We start from the raw sequence: 19,586 nt of genomic DNA, 5'->3' as shown, positions 1-19,586 counted from the left end.
TTGTGTACACAGTGTACAAGTGGTTCCAGGCCTTTATGCCCTCAGGTTGTTCAGTCACCTTTAAGCCTGGCTGAATTACGTGATACTATTTTCAGCCTGTGGATTCCTTGGTCATAGACTCCTGCAACTATAAAAAGATGTTGGTGGCCCCTTGAAGTTAGGTAGTTACTGGATCAGGCATTACTGTAGGACAATTTAAAGGAGCAAGGCGTCTGGCTATAACTGTGTTAGTTGGCTTTGTAATATAATATCACTTTTCCCCCCTTTTTTGGCCTCCCTGTAGCATATGGAGGTCCCGGGCCAGGGGTCAGATATGAGCCACAGCTGTGACCTAAGCCACAGCTGCAGCAATGCTGGATCCTTAATCCACTGTGTTGGGCTGGGGAATCAAACCTGTGTCCCACTGCTCCCAAGATGCTGCTGATCATGTTGTGCCACAGCAGGAACTCCATAATACCACTTTTTAATCTTAATTTCTGAATTACTTTTACTTGTTTCTTTAAATTAAAAAAAGCGGTTAACTACTTAGTATATAAAATAACAGAAGGTACAAATAAAAGACAATTTAAAATACTTAATTGTTAATACCTGGCTTTTACACGTTTTTATTTGTATATATGGATATATATAGATAGATAGGTAGGATCACACTGTATTGAAAAAAAATTTTTCTCCCGGAGTTCCCGTCGTGGCACAGTGGTTAACGAATAACCTCATGGTTAACCTCATGGACTAGGAACCATGAGGTTGTGGGCTCAATCCCTGGCCTTGCTCAGTGGGTTAAGGATCCGGCGTTGCCATGGGCTGTGGTGTAGGCTGGCAGCTACAGCTCCGATTAGACCCCTAGCCCGGGAACCTCCATATGCCACGGGAGCGGCCCAAGAAATGGCAAAAAAGACAAAAAAAAAAAAAAAAAATTTCTCCCAACCCCTCATTTTTTTTGTAGCTGTCACAGTTCTCTGTATGGAAATGCTGTACTTTCTTTAACCATTCAGCTATTTTTGGACCATTTATGTTTCTAGCTTTTTATCATCCAAACAACCTCTGTTGAAACATGCTGGTACCTAAATCTTTGTATATATCTTTAATTATTTCACTAGTATAAATTCCCAGAAGTAGAATTTCTAGGTCAAAGTGTGTGTGCTTTTAAAGTTTTTGTGTTATGCTACCAAATTGCCCTTTATAAAGGTGGGTTCTAATGATTCTTCCACTGTTATTGGAAGAGTGTCCATTATATATGTTGTTACAATGAGAATGATTTTGATCTTTGTCTAAGAATCAGACCTCCCTTCAGTTTACAAGAGTATATTTTTAAAGCTTTGATTGCAGATTCTTAAAAAGTTTCATGGGAGTTCCTGTTGTGGCTCATGGAAATGAACCCGACTAGTATCCATGAGGATACAAGTTCGATCCCTGGCCTCACTCAGTGGGATAAGGATCCAGCAACAGCTGTGGTGTAGGTTGCAGATGTGGCTTGGATCTGGTATTGCTGTGGTGTTGACTGGCAGCTGTAGCTCTGATTCGACCCCTAGCCTGGGAACTTCCATATGCTTCACCTGTGGCCCTGAAAAACAAAACAAAACAAAACAAAATTTCCTTATGTTTGTTTTTCTTTAAAGGAACTTAAGAAGTATGGAGTGACAACTTTGGTTCGAGTTTGTGATGCTACATATGATAAAGCACCAGTTGAAAAGGAAGGAATCCACGTTCTAGTGAGTGTGTAGTGTTTTAATTTTTCACTACAGACAAGTTGTACCTTTTAAACATAAATATGTTTAAAATTTGGCAGTCAGAGTTTGCTTTCTAAACTTGTAGGAGATACAGTGATTTTAGCAATCTATTAAAATTCCTTTGGATTACCAGTTTTTTTTCATTTGTGCCCTTAATGTGTAAAGTATTTTCACCAAATAAAAAGCAAAATTTAGTGCATACTTAGTTCAAGAAAATCGAAATTTCATTTTGTTTTCTCTAGGAAGTTAATACAATATTTGCCATTTGTTTCTAGGCTACTAGTTTGAATATAACTGAAAGTAATTTCCATGAGATGTTCTTAAATCACATGGAAATATTCTCTCTGACTTAGCAAGTACAAATTGGTTACTTACTATTTTGTGGATAATTTATAGAGCACAAAAAGGTGGGAGAAGAAGATAAGAAGAGAAAGGGGTAAGGCACTTTGCTTCAGAGTAATTAGCATAGTTTCTGACACTTGATGGGTTTCTAAGAAGCTTTTGTAAGATAAGATTTCTTTCATAGTTCAGTTTGGACATAGTGATTGGAATTATTTTAAATTAAATTTCTCCTTGGCCTTTAAATTTGCTATTTCATTATTGGAAATAGGAACCTCCGATTAGGTAAAATTTTATGCTTTATTCCCTAAACAGTTGTCTAAATTACAGGAGCATGTATTGAAATGACCTTGTAGTCTTTGTGTCTTAGAGCTGTTTGATGTGATTGTGTGAAGGCATTGTAGTGGGAAGAGAACTGGAGATTTTTGAAGTAGTTGAGTAGGGAAAAGGTATCAAGGAAGATGTTGATACAAGGTTATGTTCCTTTTCTTTTTGGCCATGCCTGTGGCATGTGGAAATTCCTGGGCTAGGGATTGAACCCACACGAGAGCCCCGAACCCACACGAGAGCCCCAACCCAAGCCGCTACAATTACAACACTAGATCCTTAACCTGATGCACCACAGGAGAACTCCTGTTTCAAATTGTTTCAAAAAAATTTTTTTGAGAGGTAGTTCTGTAGTGGTTATTGTTACATTGGTTAGTAGTTGAGAAGGCAGTTCTTGCAAAAAAAAAAAAAAAAAAAAGGTGTTTAATGAAATAAATGGTTAGTGGTTGAGAAGACAGTTCTTACAAAAATAAATAAATGTCCTGTTGGTAAGGCCTTACATGTCTTACATCTGACCCATAAAGTTTCTTCACCTTCACTTTGGGGAAAACACACAAATTAAAAAGCCAAACATGGAGTTCCCGTCGTGGCTCAGTGGTTAATGAATCCGACTAGGAACCATAAGCTTGCAGGCTCGATCCCTGGCCTTGCTCAGTGGGTTAAGGATCCGGCGTTGCTATGAGCTGTAGTGTGGGTCACAGACATGGCTCGGATCCTGCATTGCTATGGCTCTGGCATAGGCCGGCAGCAACAGCTCCAATTAGACTCCTAGCCTGGGAACTTCCATATGCCGCAGGTGTGGTGCTAAAAAGACGAAAGACCGGGGGAAAAAAAAGTGTTTTAATAGTATGTTGTGGTAATAATACTTGGCTTGCATTCCCATTTCTAAGTGATTTTAAGGTCCCCTGGCTGGAAATCACTGAAGATAAGTATGAATATGTGTAAAATGTAGCCTTGTGTTTTAAAACATAAAAACAAATTTTTAACCTCTGTAATTAAACTGAATACAGGTTCTTTTTCCTGTATCATGAGTATGTTGTTTAGTGGGTAGATGAGAAATCATTTTGACAGATGGCAGGGTGAGAAAATGAACTACAGATTGACCATAGTCTGTTTGAATCAGTAATGTTGGTAAACACCTTTATGAAATAGAAATGAACTAAAGAACTTGAAGTAGTTCGTAAAAGATAATGGAAGGATGGAGATTTATTCCAGGCCTTTAAATTTAGGCTTTTGTTTTGTTTTAAAGAGCTGTGATCAGATAAAATTAAAGGTCTAACTAAAGCTGTGGGGAAAAAAAAGGACATTTAAAATTAAGCTTGGAATTTCTTTTTTTTCCTAGGCAGAAATTTTAAGTTGGATTGTTAATTTCCTTTTGCTAGGTAAAGAGGGTTTGGGACATTTTAAAGGGCATATCCCTAAAGTGAGACCTCTCTACCCTTAACCAGTGTTCTTGCAAATCAGAGAGAGGCACATTGGAAAAGACTAATGGTGGTTTTTCAGCCATGCCAGTTTGCAGTTCAGATGCTTCTAAATTATTATTTTAGAGATTATTTTGATAGAAACTGCTTATATAAGTAAGCAAAGCATGTTTCATATTTTTTTTCTAGCTAGATGCATTTTAGGGAGTATTACAGGAAGTAAGCTCTCGATTAAGGTACTTACTGGTTTTATTGCTATTTACAGTTAAACTCTATAGTGACATTTATAATGATAACACTGACAGCCCTTTAATTATGGGGCGTAGTTGACAAATCAAACATAACGTGCCATCATGGCTAATGGGCTACATGAAGTATTCTAGTGATGCCAGTAATGAGTGCAGAATCAATTTTGTACCCTGTCACTTTTCTCTTTTTCCTTCTCTAATATGTTAAACTATTCTTTTCCAATCTCTCTTGTTGTGGCTCAGTGGAAATGAACCCAACTATTATCCATGAGGATGTGGGTTAGATCCCTGGCCTCAATCAGTGGGTTAAGGATCCGATGTTGCCATGAGCTGTAGTATAGGTTGCAGATTTGGCTCAGATGCAGCGTGGCTCTGGCTGTGGCGTGGGCTGGCAGTTATAGCTCTGATTCTACCCCTAGCCTGGGAACCTCCAACAGGCCGCAAGTGCGGCCCTAAAAAAAAAAAAAAAAAAAAAATTCCCAGTGTCTTCGCATTTCTGTGCTTGAAGTTAGATGGGAGAACATATGAATCTCCCTCCCCTGCCTTTCTTCAAAGCTGATTTGTGTTGGTTTCTCAGGAACTCATGCTAAATAACAAGATCAATCTTTGCCACTATAATGAATGCACATGGGATTGGTCTTCATTGAAAAAACAACCCAAGTCAATGAATATAAAAAGAGAAAGGAATATTTGAGAGTCTTCATTTGCTCAGGATCCTGTCATATGACACTGTGCTCGTTAAATGTGGTGTATATAATTTAGGCGGAGCTTGAAAAATATTTGCTAATTGACTTAAAAAATATGTATATAAGTACAGAAATGGTGGTATGATTCTGTTATGATCTGCTAACTATTGGAAATTACTTATCCGAGAGCCTTCTCTAAAGACAAGATATTATAACTTAGAGCTATTTGGGGGATAATCCTCAAATATTTGTAGAGACCAATGAGATACCATTTGTGCATTTCTTTGCCAGAGTGGACTGCTGAATCTTGTTGACAGATGATGTGTCCTCTCTTACTTTGTCTTTGTTTTAATTTTTAGTTTTCTCTATTATGTCTAATTTGCTATTCAGATAAAATATTTAAAGAACACTAGCCTCTTATCACTCCGATAAGAGATATTTCCAAAGATTAAATAAAGATCACTTGTTAGGATGTTGGCAATGCTTCATTAAGAAGGCTAAGTTGTTTGACACATTGAATTTTTGATATTGGATCATTTATCAGCAAAGATCAGAATTGTGTAATTAATAATAGATATATAGGAGTTCCTGTTGTGGCTTAGTGGTAATGAACCCAAATAGTATCCATGAGGATGCAGGTTCAATCCCTGGCCTGGCTTAGTGGGTTAAGGATCCCGCGTTGCTGTGAGCTGCAGTGTAGGTCACAGACGTGGCTTGGATCTGGCATTGCTGTGGCCGTGGCGTAGGCCACTTCCATTCCTAGCCTGGGAACTTCCATATACCGCAGGTGTGGCCCTAAGAAGACAAAAAAAAAGAATATATATATATATATATATATTGCACTAACTGTATTATATATAGTACAGTTAGTGCAATTGGGCCTACCCTGTGTACTATGCAGCTGTTGTACATTAGGATGTTAACCCTGGAGAAAATATCAATTTAATACAAAAGGTTTTTCTCTCCCAGGATTGGCCATTTGACGATGGAGCACCACCCCCTAATCAGATAGTAGATGATTGGCTAAACCTACTAAAAACCAAATTTCGTGAAGAGCCAGGTTGCTGTGTTGCAGTGCACTGTGTTGCAGGATTGGGAAGGTAAGCTTTTTTTTCCCCCTTTTGTCTGTGAATTTATTATCAAAAATTTCACTTTGATAGAAAGTTGCATTTATTACACTAAATATTAAATTGCCTGAAAGGAAAGGAAATGAGAGCCAAAGCTGATGTAATGATTTCCCAAAATAACTTTTTATGTTTCATTATTTGTCTGATACCATACCAGATATAGTGGGTGATGGTTCAGAAGTTGTTTTGAAACTAATTTAATGTAATTATCTTACCTTTGAGTCAAAAATAGAGTCTTATAATTCAGTATGTTTTCTTTTTCTTCCGATTTTAAGTAATCAAAGGTTTAGGTCTTTGAAATGGGCAACAAAGTTAAAGTAATTTTAGATTTAAAGAATCTGCATGGTTAATTTTGGATTGAGATGAATAGGAAGTTAATAGGTGGAGAGCAGATGGTTGAGTCTTAAACTTTTGAAAGTAGATGTATGGAGAATGAAAATTGATTTTTAAAATCGTTTTCCTTGAGCAATGCATGGAATGGTGTTGCAGCAGTCATCAACAACAGATTAAATGTCAGTTTATGACATGCCCTTTGACTTAAAACATTAATGCAGGCTGCTGTTGCCTCAAGGTGGTAGTGACTCAGGCTTTACTTTGCTCAACTCTTTTGTTGGCTGTTTTCTTTTTTTGCAGTTTAGTGTAGTACAGTTTTTTTTTTTTTTTTTTTTTTTTTTTTCAGGTTTATAAGTTTCAGACCTTATCCTGAAGGGTAATGGTAGTGTTCTAACTTGACTTGAGGCAGTTTCTTAAATTAATAGCTATCCTAGTTAGGTAGTCAGTCCAAAGTTGGTGCCCTATAATGGGCTTTTTAAAAACATCATTTCCTTTGTTAGATTATACACACACACACACACACACACACACACACACACACAGAGATAAATCTATTCTATATTACCAATTATTACCAATATTCTAACTACCAATTCTGTGATACTCTCCTAGCCTCGTGGGAAAGATTTTCTTGAAGTATTTGATGAGATATTAAAATTGATTTGTTGTGAATCAACCATACTTTAATAAAAAATAAAATTGATTTGTAATGAAAATTCTGAGATACTGAAGATAATACATTTGGTCATTTATAACAAAATGATGTAAAAAATTTGAGCTATAATGTGATGTTTTAAAAGAATAAAGATCTCTTTAAAAATTAAGAATTTTGTGCTTTACTAAAAACAGAAAATGCTGTAGAAGCTATATATGTTTTAGTTACCTTTTTTTTTTTTTTTTCTTTCTTTTTTCTTTTTTCTTCTTTTGGCTGTCCCACAGCATATGGAGTTTCTGGGCCAGGGATCAGATCTGAGCTGCAGTTGTAACCTACACTGCTGCTGTGGCAACGCCAGATCCTTAACCCACTGTGCTGGGCTATGGATCAAACCTGTGCCCCACTGCTCCACAGATGCTGCCAATCATGTTGTGCCACAGTGGGAACTCCTAGATACTTCTACTATATAGAAAGGTACCAAATATTTAGGAATAAGGAAAGCTCAAGCTTTACATGGTTTTGGTAATATGTAATCCTGGCTTAAAAAAAAAAATCTTTAATTCCAAAGACCTCTGGTTATTTACAAATAAGTTTCTTTCTTCAGGGCACCTGTGCTGGTTGCACTTGCTTTGATTGAATGTGGAATGAAGTATGAAGATGCAGTTCAGTTTATAAGACAGTGAGTATGAAGTTTTATGTTCAAAAACACATAAAGCAAAATCATGCAAGAGAAAGAAATTATGAAAGTATGCATTTATAGTGCAGTTATTTGCTGTCTTTGGTTTAAAATATTGTTTGAAGTTATCAAAAAATGCAAGTCATAAAGAGACTCACAATAATACTACTGGCGCCGGATTTAAAGATTTTCTAATTTAGGGGTAAAGTTGGACATTATAAAATATGTCCAGTAGGAGTTCCCGTTGTGGCTCAGTGGTTAACGAATCCAGCCATGAGGTTGTGGGTTCAATCCCTGGCCTTGCTCAGTGGGTTAAGGATCCGGCATTGCCATGAGCTGTGGTGTGGGTCGCAGATGCGACTCAGATCCTGCATTGCTGTGGCTCTGGCGTAGGCCAGTGGCTACAGCTCCAATTGGACCCCTAGCCTGGCAACCTCCATATGCTTCGGGTGCGGCCCTAGAAAAGACAAAAAAATTAAAATATGTCCAGTATATGACTTGAATATCTAGGAATCTTTGAAAAGTTAGGTAGTAGAGTCTCAGTGATCTAGTGTCTCTTTTAATGGATGTACAAAATGCCTTCCAAATTTGTAACTTTCTGTGACTAAAAGGAAAGGAAGAAACTACAGGAGCAGTTAATCACTTAGGACCCTTCAGTGACCTGTTTCGTCAAAGAATCAGGATGGTAGTTCTCAGACAGAATCTGACATGAGTCTGGAATAACAGGCCATGCTGTTTTGTTGTCTAGGATTCTTTGGCAGTTATGTTACCCTTTCCCTTTTTAAACTTTTCTTGAAAGAAAGAGAAAATGACTGTGATAAAGGGCATGAGATGTATGGTAGCAGTTCTAGGAAGGTAGCATATTTCAGGGAATGCCAGCTGAGTCTGTTGCTTCATGTAAATATTTGCTCATTCATACTAAATGCTTGCTGCTGACTCTATTATGAAGAATATGTTAATTGGGAAGAATGAAGTCAGATGTCTCTGGATAAACCATTCTGATCTTTATTAAATGATTAATAGACGAATGAGAGCAAAGAAAATTTGTCCATTTCTTCTCTTAGGAAGGCACAGGAAGTTCATGTTTCAACTAGTCCTTTCACTCAAGAAGTGATGTTGTATGGGAAATATGCTGGTTTTCAGCTTTGTAGAGTGAGAAAGGAATAATGCATTTCGGTGAAGCAGGTGGACTCTCTTTTAACATGACAAAACTTGCCATTCTTGTATTTTCAGGAAAAGAAGGGGAGCATTCAATTCCAAACAGCTGCTTTACCTGGAGAAATACCGACCTAAGATGCGATTACGCTTCAGAGATACCAATGGGCATTGCTGTGTTCAGTAGAAAGAAATGCATACGAAGGCTGACTTGATTGTGGCATTTAGAGGGAACTCTTGGTACCTGGAAATGTGAATCTGGAATCTTAACTGTGTCATCAAAGTAGTGATGGATTCAGTACTCCTCAACCACTCTCCTAATGATTGGAAAAAAAGCAAACAAAAAAGAAATCCCTCTATAACGTGAATAAAAATGTTTAAGAAAAGAAAAAAGAAAGAAAAAAGGGATTAATTCAGTGAAGGGTGATTTTGCTCCTAGTGTTGGAGTTTGAATTTCTGCCAGGATTGAATTATTTCAAAATCTCCTGTCTTTTTAAACTTTCTCAAAATAGGTCTCCAAGGAAAACCAGCAGAACATTAGCCTGTGCAGAACCATCTGTTTGGGGAGCACACTCTTCCATTATGCTTGGCACATAGATCTCCCTATTGTGGGATTTCTTTCTTTCATGGGGGGGCGGGGGGGAGGTATATTTTTCTCTTCTTCTCACTTTTTTCTGTCCCTCTTTTTCCCCCCGATACAAGTTGTAGATGGAATAGGAGAAGCCCATTTTGCTTTAGATGTGTGTGCAGTCTGGCAGCCTTAAGCCCACCTGGGCACTTTTAGAAAAAACAAAACAAAACAAAAAAACACCAAAAAAAAAAAAAAGCAGTGGTATATATATTATGTGATCCAGGTGGTTTTTAGTCTTTATTGATGGTGGGTATTCATGTTAGTTTCTTTTCTTGAAAACCATATTCAACATTAGGCAGAGTAGCCAAGAACCTTTTGTTTTGATAACTTTGTGGAGAAACAGCGTTTTAAGAGGAGTCTCTTCTCAGAGAACTTAGCTGAGAGTCAAATTCTTTTCTTTTCCAACCAGTGAAGCTAAGTGGATATCCCAGAGGTTTTTTTCTGAAGAGGAGTACTCCAGGCCATCACTGAAGATGTGTCCAGGCAGAGCATTAGCACACTTTCTACACTGTGTAGAATTGTGGGCTGTAGCAACTCTGATTTTCTGTCTAATGATGTCAGAAAATGCTCGTAGTTAAAAATTTTTATTTTAGAACTTATTTGTACTCTGAATTTTCAGGAACAGTCAAAGGAGTAGCAGCAAAGACAATATTTTAGACTTGAGAAATGCCTATAATGGGTATTTTCCAAAACTGTCCCCTATATGTACAGTTCAGTTTAACCACTGATTGCCTTGTTATTTTCTTACTAGGTCTTTATGAAATTCAAAAAAAAACAAAAAAAAAAAAAGATTGCTGGTTCAAAACCAACAATGCCTAGTGAGTGTGTGTCCACAGGCCATAACAGGGTAGAAGAGAGACAGAACGAGCGGTTCAATGAGTAGCAAAGGGACTGTGTGGCTAGTGAATTGGTGTAATGTATCATTTTTGTAGATTCTTTGCTGGGTTCATTGTGCAGATCTAGAAAAGCTGTTTTCCTGCTCCTTTGCAGAAGTTAGTTGTGACCAGGCTGCATTGACAAAGAAGTTGGGAGATACCATCAGGGGCTCTTGCACTCTCCATCTAAATATTAACATGCTTAATAGTGCTCTGCTTCCAAGGATTTGAATAAAGCCTTAGGGTCATCTTGTCCTGTTGGAGTTTGCTGTGCAGAGCCATAACCTTCCATTTTGTTAGGATCAGCTAGGCCAGTAGGAATGGACTGGGACCTTGTCTCACACTGATGATACCTCAGATGTTGGCTGGCTATGTGAACTGCCTATTTCCTGTGCTGAGTTGTTTTGATTTTGAAATAAATGAAAATCTGTAGATTCTCTCCCGCCCAATCCCAAAAAAACAAAACAAAATAATGCTTTTTGAAATTGTTTCTAGGATTTTAAAGTGAAAAATGATGGTACTACCCAAACTTCTTTATTTCAGAACTTGACAGTAGATTCCTTTAACATAGGCTCAAGATCAAAACAGCATACCCTCTAAGCTCAGATAGACTGTTGACTCCAAGGGTTTTAATCAATACCATAACAAACCTTTTTCCTTTGATATGCTCAGATTTTTGTTGTTTGGAGGGAGGAAGGGAGGGGAAGGGAGAGGGGAAGAGAGAGGTTTTGTGTGTGTGTGTGTGTGTGTGTGTGTGTGTGCGCGCGCGCGCGCGCGCGCGCACATGCGTGCGTGCACGCGTGCGAGTGTGTAGTATCCACCAGTATCAGTGCCTGCCTGAGTTAGGAAAATTACATTCCTGGTTCTGTGAGAGGAGAAGGGTGAATAAAGCATCATGAAACATTGGCCCTTATTTTGTTTTGAAGTATAGAGTAATGTTAATTGTTCTCAGAACTGGATTTTCTTCTTCAAAATTAAAAGTTTTTTTTTTTTTTCTTTTGGATTCAATGAAGTACTGCTAGCTTAAGCCAGTTTGACATGGTAAGAGAGATGTCAGACTGATGAAAGGTGTGCAGCCTGATTTAAAACCAAACCCTGAGCCCTTTTAAAGAACAATAAAACATATTTTACATGCTCTTTGTCTGTGCATTTGTTCTCCACCCTCAGGTTGAGTTTCGCTTATGTCTCCTTAAAAAACTTGGTTTTCTCAAGGCCTGTTTTGGGTCTTGCTAATAATTACTGCAAGGAGGTGAAATAATTATAGAGGTTGGGATGTTCAGATTTTATGGCTCCCAGGTGTTCAGTAGGGGCAGCCTGAACATTAGTTGGGATACATCTGGTTCATTTTCTGGTTCAGTACTTGGATACTAGGAATTCAGCATCTTGTCTCAGTTCAAAGAATTTGTTTATACCAATAGGGTTTTTATGTAGGACTGAAACTTTTTACTTGAACTCTTTAAGAATAGTGAGAAAGGAGGAACTTTATATACCATAGGATTTGAGGTGGGAGCTTTCCCTTGAACTATGGATAAACATCTACTCTTCCATCCAGATAACAAATCTATGCAGTGAGGTACTAAGAATGAAAAGACCCTGGTCCCACTTTGGAGGACTTCGGTCCAGAAAAGTCAGATATGTGCACATACAAACAAGAGTGAATGGTTACAGAACTGTGTGACCTATAGTTCGCTGATTTCACTTCCTGTCCTTTATTCCCGAGCTCAGATTCTGTGGTCTAGTGTTAGAATCACTTGGCCACACAGTACATTGCTTTGTCCCTTCTCTTGCTTCATTATACCTGTCTGGCTGAACTCCATTTATGGTTAAGTTCAGTATGCCACGTTCTCTGCACTTAGAGCATGTATGCAACTGAACTTGCTAGCATGGTTTCTGTGTTTGAAGTCATGATCTCCAGTAAGGCCTTAGTACCCTCTGGCAAGCCTGCATTTCTCTATCCCACTTACTCTTTTCAGTCACCTTGAAAACTTGAAAGATAAAGAATTTTAACACCTTTCTTATCCTCACTCAGCTTGTGGCTTTTTTTTTTTTTAACTTAGAAAATAGAAACAGGGAGATTCCAGAGGCTTCTGCTGTTTTTTTTTTTTTTTTTTTTTAAGTACTTTGAGTCAGCTTCTTCATAGCCATACTTAGAGCCTTGACTTGAAGGGATTATACAAATAGCGTGTTAAGTGCTGTGGCTAAAGGAACCTATGGGAAGAGTGAAGATTTACTGGTAAGTATTACCAAGTATTTGAGCACCTACCACATACTACACACAAGTGAAAGCACTTAGGATACAGTGGCAAAGACAAACGCTGCCCATACAGGGTTTAAGTACTATTGGAGAAGATAAAGAATAAAGAGGTACACAGGTAACTAACATACTTCCAGATAGTGATTGGTACTATGAAGATGGGAAGAGAGAAAAGTAGGTAAGGGGCTAGTGACTAGAATTAAGTATGGATTTAGATGGGATGGTCAGGGAAGGTTTCTGAGGAAGGTGAAGGAGCCTAGTACTATGTGCAAATGCACTGTGAAGGCAGTGGAAGCACTTTCCAAGCAGTATGGGTATCAGTATGTGTCAATTTGAAAGACAGCTTGGTACATTCAGGAGATAACTGGGAAATATGGCTGAAGTATAGCAAGGAATGGAGGTGAGTTTAGGCAGAGGTCAGGTTGTATTTGGGGAGGCTGGCAAGGTTGAGGTCATATTGTAGAGGATATTGGATGTCAGCAAGAAATTTCAGTCTTGTTTTTCAATCAGGAGGAAACAGATTCAGCTACATGGTTTATTCAAAATGTCTGTGTCCAGGCAACATAAAGGTCATTCTGAATCAGTCTCAAGTTGGGAACCTCTATTTTAGGCAAAAGGGACCCTCTGAAGGTTGGTAAACACAGCAATTACATGATCAGATCTGTGCTCAGAAAGCGTATTCAAGAAATCTTCGGCGTTCCATGGTGCCTCAGTAGGTTAGGGATTTTTCATTGCTGTAGCTCTGGTTACTGCTGTGGAGCTTTTTTGAGCCCTGGCCCTGGGAAATTCCTCATGGGGTATGACCAAAAAAGCGGGGGGCGGGGGGGGGGTGGAGAAAAAGATAGAAATCCTTAAGTTAGAGGCTGTACCTGTTATGTAAACTCAGTGGCTGATTTTTACTGGGCAATAATTATCAGTTCAATGAGAATGTACTGAAGAGAGTAGAAGCTGAGACCATTTATGTATGGGTGGTGGGCTGGTGATGGCTTGCAGTAAGGAGAGGTGTTTCAGAGTTGGGGCCTCTGATCCCTTTGCTGTTTTAGGGTCAGAGCAGTCAGGAAGACCAAAGAAAAAGGAAATAACACTAGTCAACATCTGATGAGAAGGACTAGGCTCAGAATTATCATGAATTATCTCATTTTATCTTCATAAGCTTCTGCTCATTGCTAATCCTTTTTATTTAGTTTTTTTTTTTTTTTTTTGCTTTTCAGGGCCACATCTGTGGCATATGGAAGTTCTCAGGCTAGGGATCGAATTGGAGCTGCAGCTGCTGGCCTATGCCACAGACACAGCAACACCAGTCCTTAACCAACTGAGCGAGGCCAGGGATCGAACCTGCATCCTCATGGATACTAGCTGGCTTCATAATTTGCTGAGCCACTGCGGGAACTCCCTAATCCCATTTTGTAGATGAGCAAACTGAGAAGTGAAGTAAGAAGCAGGAGGCTGCATTTGGACCTGTCTGATTCTAAAATTGGTACTTAACTGCTTGGCTGTACTGCTGTAGTAGAATGGGAAGATGTTTATGTTCAGAATGTTGCTTTGGGTTTTCGGCCTCAATGAGTCCCTCAATGAGACACAACTGAGCTGCATCTTTATGTGAAGTGTGGGGGGCAGGGGAGAGAGGAGTGCCTGTGTCCCCATGTACAACAGTTCTGCATAGTCAGTGGATTTAGCTTGTGCAAACTGTGTGTAATGGGCCCTACCAGTAACAAACCAGGACATTTGAGCAGAGTGGTTTATAGTTTATAATTGTCTTCCTATTACTGTTGGCTGGTTCCCCTGCACCGAGAGTATTACTCCAGTATTGGTATTTGATTTAAGAAATTTTCAAATTGATTTTATCTTCAGTGCATTAATGCGTGGCCTAAATTCCTGCAGAGGCATTAGATAACCAGCCTGGACATGCTTTAGCAATCGTAACTGCATCTGAGCTGGCAGTGCTACAGTTTTTATTCAGCATAGATAAATCACTTTTCTGAAAACATTTTTCTATCTAAGCCCTATTACTTATTTTTTCGGGCACCTCAAGTTTAGGCCCCTTGAAATTGGGATCTATTCCCCAAATCATGCTAAGACACCCAAATAGGAATTTGTTAAGGTGAGTGGATTTAATCTCTATCTTCCTATTGGAACAGAACACATAAACATTCAAGGAATGGTGTGGAAACAAGTTTAATTTTCAACGGTGTGCCATTGTAATGCCTTTTAAAATCTGGAAATATGAAATGTGACTCTAGAAATGAAAATGCTATAAATGTAACTGAGTACATGGAAAACTGGAGGATGTTGTGCTGTTTCATAGCATTAGCACAGGTAAATGTTTTTAGTGAAACATTCTCTTTTCGGCTCTGGAAGTGCAGAATAGATCACAGCTGCCTGAAAACACCAATTAATCAACTTCTAATGCTTTTATGCAAATGATTATCTTTGACTTTCACTTAGAGTTGCCATTAACACCTGGAACCCTAAGATTGATAACAGGTAAAATTTTAATGAATACATAAATTAAAGATTCGAATCATGTTTAGATTAATTTATAGTAACTTTATTCATTACTGCAAGCCCTCTTGAAATCTAAAAATCACAGGATGAGATTGAAAATAGAGATGAGGAGACAGCCTTTGAACTTACCAATTTTTTTAGTGGTGAAGTGTTTTTTTCTGCCCTTTACAATAATTTGCCCAGGTACTAGGTCTGCTTAAGACTTTTTTTTTTTTTCCTCTTTTAGGCTGCCCTGCAGCACATGGAGTTCCCAGGCCTAAGCCACAGCTGTGGCAATGCTGGATTCTTAACCCACTATGTGGGGCTTCGGATTGAACCAGCATCCCAGTGGGAACTCCCTACTGAAGACTTTTTATTTCCCATACCTGACAGCACTATTTTTTTTTTTTTTCTTTTTAGGTCTGTACCCATGGCATATATAGGTTCCCAGGCTAGGAGTCCAATCAGAGCTGTAGCTGCCAGCCAGTGCCAGAGCCACAGCAACTCGGGATCCAAACCTCGTCTTCAACCTACACCACAGCTCACGACAACGATGGATCCTTAACCCACTGAGCGAGGCCCGGGATCAAACCTGCATCCCCATGGATGCTAGTCTGGTTCGTTAACTGCTGAGCTACCAGGGGAACTCCTTTTTTTTTTTTTTTTTTTTTTTTTTAAATGAAGATTTTTCTTCTGATTGTACACTCCTTGCTTAAAAATTTTTTTAGAATGAAAGTCAAAATTAGCTTATTGTAGAAGTTTTGAGAAGTACAGAGGAAGTAAAGGAAAAAAACCCTCATTGTACTGCCATCCAGGGACAGCCATTATAATGATGTATTGCTTTTACCTCTCCTCCTTACCTCTATGTATAATTGTAATTATGTAATTATGTATCTTCCTTTTTCACTTACATAGCCAAAATAGTATTTGCATGTTTTTTTGGTCTTTTTTTAGGGCTGCACCCGTGACATATGGAAGTTCCCAGGCTAGGAGTCGAATCAGAGCTGTAGCTGCCGGCCCATGCCACAGCCACTGCAACACAAGACCAGAGCCTCTGTGTCTGCGACCTACACCACAGCTCATGGCAACGCCAGATCCTTAACCCACTGAGCAAGGCCAGGTATTGAACCTACATCCTCATGGATACTAGTCAGGTTTGTTACCACTGAGCCGACGACAGGAACTCCAGTATTTACAATTTATGGAAAGTTTACCATGTGCCAGGCACTGTGCTTCGTGTTTGAAGTATATTAGCTTTTGTGCAGTAGATGATATTATCTTCATTTTACAGATTATGACATGGAAGCTCAGAAAAGGTAAGTACCTTGCCCAGTATCACATGTCTAGTAAGTGGCAGGGCTAGAATTCTAACCTGAAATGTTTAACTCAGAAGCCCTGATCATATCACTGTCCTAACGTCCCCTAGCATGCAATAGTAGTAGCTGTTATTATTAATAACTGAAACAAGTTGTCCCCTGAGGACACTGTTTTCTCTGCAACCTCAAAGACGGGATACTCATTCTCCCATGACCTATGAACTACAAAGACCACTGGGAGATGAGGGGTCAGCTCTCCATGGTTGTATCCAGACCATTGTTCTGTCTTGACTAATACCAGCTTGAGACAGTTATCCTTGGGCTGTTACAACCACTACCCCTCATGGCTGCTTTCCTCTCCCACCTCCCCATCACTCAATGCATGGAGTTCCTTGGGCCTTGAAGTCCAACCCTGAGTCATTCTCTCATCCTTGGCAGATTCAGTGCCTCTTCTAGTCCCTCAGCATCAAAGACCTTTACTTCCTTAAATCCAGTGACCTATTCCCATAGGAGTGAGATTGCTTTGCCTCTGATGTAGTCAGGATGTTGAACAATGTTGGGGGGTGGGGAGTGGGAAAACAATTATATGTACATTTGTATGTGTGTGTATATATATATGTTTACATTTTACTGATATGCAGTTTACTGATATAGGATTGTAACACAATTTTAAGACAATAAAATATGCATTACTCTACATTTTAAATTCCATATAGACAGTTAATTCTCACAGAATACTTTTGTTGATTTTGTCAAACTCTTTTATCCTAGCCGACCTGTGGTTGCTGTAAACGAACTCGACATAAATGATGGTTGATATTTTTCTTTTAAAGACTTGAAAGTAGGAGTTACTTTTGTGGCTCAGTGGTAACAAACTCAACGAGTATTCATGAGGACTCGGGTTCGATCCCTGGCCTCACTCAGTGGGTTGAAGATCTGGCATTGCCATGACTGTGGTATAGGTCACAGACACGGCTCAGATCCAGCATGGATGTGGCTGTGGCTGTGGCTGTGGCCAGCAGCTACAGCTCCGATTCGACCCCTAGCCTGGGAGCTTCCATATGCTACACCTGTGGCCCTTAAAAAGGAAAAAAAAGAAAAGTAGAACAATGAAGACGTGTTAGAACTTCATTCATTCATCAATGATGTGACTTTGTGAAACTGGAAAATAGTTTTTGAGTACTGGAGGATTATTTCCTCGATTTTTTTTTTTTTTTTTGGCTCTGCTTACAATGTAGTAGCTACAGACAGGATGCACTTTTAATATGCATTAGCAACATTTTCTCCATTAATTTAAGTGTATACAATCATCAAAACAATAATTCAGCTCTGATCTGTAGCATTTCCCAGTCTCCATGGTGTAAATAATCCTGGCATGGCCAATTTCAAGCTACAAATAGACATCACTCAACACAGCATTGGGAAGAGAAGTGCAGTGGACACCATTATATTTCTATCAGATACCATAGATAGTAGTAAAATGTAGTAATAACAAATTAGAAAGTGAAGAGTTTTAAGAATTTATGAAATTTTTCTTTAGGTACAACTTATTTATTCATATATATTTATTCAAATATATATATATATATATATTTTTTTTTTTTTGTCTTTTCTAGGGCCACACCCGTGGCATGCGGAGGTTCCCAGGCTAGGGGTCCAATCGGAGCTGTAGCCGCCGGCCTACACCACAGCCACAGCAACGAGGGATCAGAGCTGTGTTTGTGACCTACTCCACAGCTCACGGCAACACTGGATCCTTAACTCACCGAGCGAGGCCAGGGATCGAACCCACAACTTCATGGTTCCTAGTCAGATTCATTTCCACTGCGCCCTGATGGGCACTCCAAGTTTCTGAAATTTGACAGACTTGTTACGAGCTACCCCAGCACAGCACTGTGTCTAGTTAACTCTGCACCTACTCTGGGTCTGATCCTGTCATCCACCTTTCTCACTTTCTCACCTGCAGCATGTATGTTTACCCTTTGATTCATTTTCTATTCACTCCTCAACTCAGCACAACCTGCCTTTTGTTCTTTCCATGACAGACCCTGTGGTAGGAAGTCTTCTTCGATTCCACTGGCCCCCTGAAACCCAGTGTTTCCCAAAGCTCTGTCCTAGGTGATCTGCTTTCCTCTGCCTATACATTGTGCTTTGATGATCTCTTCCAGACCTCTGACGTTAAGTAAACTGATGGCTCCCAAATCTATACTTACAACCCACCTCTCTCTCTGGAGCTCCAAATCCATTTGTCTACAGGACATCTCACTGTCTTGCCTCACGACAGTTCAAACTCAGCATTTCAAGAAATGCATTCATTATTTCTCCAGCTTTCAACCTCCACCTTGAAAATCTGGCTTTGCCCCTATTTCTCCTGCCTTAATAAATGGTGATGCCTTATTTACCAAGTCTTCCAAACAAGACATCTGGGCATCATCCTTGGTTCCTCTCTTTTCTTCATCACTTTTACCTTTCACTCTGGTGACAAATCCAGATTTACTCAGTCATTCGCTCATTCATTCATCCACGGAAACTTTCATCAAATATTTATTAGAATAGTTGCATATAGAGTTTGTATTGTGGCTCAGTGGAAATGAACCCAACCAATATCCATGAGGATACGAGTTCAATCCCTGGCCTCACTCAGTGGGTTAAGGATCTGGCGCTGCCATGAGCTACAGTGTAGGTTGCAGCTGCAGTTCAGATCCTGTGTTGCTGTGGCTGTGGTGTAGGCTGGCAGCTGCAGCTCTGATTTGACCCCTAGCTCAGGAACTTTCATATGCTACAGGTATGGCCCTAAAAAAAAAAAAAAAAAACAAAAAAGAATGGTTGCGTAGTGTATTGGGTGAGAACACTAGAGCTTGGAGTTAACCTGTCAAGAATGAAATCCTGGCTCTGTCATTTACATAGCTTTATAACCTTGACAAATTGATTTGACTGCTCTGTGCTTCAGTTTTCTTAAGTATAAAGTAGCAATAATAACAGGATCTTCCCCTAGGGAATCAAGTGCTGGAAATGGGTTGCTCTGTAAGGTACTCTACAGACAACCTGACATGGAGTAACCACTCAAGAAACGTTAGTGATTGTTGGAGTTCCGTTGTGGCTCAGCAGTTAACGAATCTGACTGGCATCCATGAGGATGTAGGTTCAATCCCTGGCCTTGCCCAGTGGGTTAAGGATCCGGCGTTGCCATGAGCAGCTACAGCTCTGATTGGACCCCTAGCCTGGGAATCTCCATATGCTGTGGGTGTGGTCCTAAACACACACACACACACACACACAAAGATATATTAGTGATTGTATTTATTGAGCTACATAATTATGCCAGGACA

The 19,586-nt window shown here is 39.3% G+C and overlaps 1 protein-coding gene across 3 annotated transcripts in view; it reads left to right on the top strand.

Annotated features, from left to right (window-relative positions):
- Positions 1-11,340, top strand: part of PTP4A2 (protein tyrosine phosphatase 4A2) — a 32,557-nt gene extending 21,217 nt beyond the window's left edge. For 2 of the 3 annotated variants that reach the window (XM_021093389.2, XM_021093390.2), the window contains 4 exons: positions 1,620-1,712; positions 5,721-5,851; positions 7,471-7,545; positions 8,776-11,340. In XM_021093389.2, coding sequence (XP_020949048.1) covers positions 1,620-1,712; positions 5,721-5,851; positions 7,471-7,545; positions 8,776-8,884 — 408 coding nt within the window. In that variant the 3' untranslated portion in view covers positions 8,885-11,340. 3 annotated transcript variants of the gene reach the window in all.
- Positions 11,341-19,586: the final 8,246 nt, after the last annotated feature.

This window comes from Sus scrofa, chromosome 6 (genome assembly GCF_054392235.1).
Source record: "Sus scrofa isolate SSC_HxYL_T2T_F1_AM1 chromosome 6, Sscrofa_HxYL_maternal_Yorkshire_Landrace_v2.0, whole genome shotgun sequence".
Classification (NCBI taxonomy): Eukaryota; Metazoa; Chordata; class Mammalia; order Artiodactyla; family Suidae; genus Sus; species Sus scrofa.
This window is presented reverse-complemented; position numbering and strand designations above follow the sequence as displayed.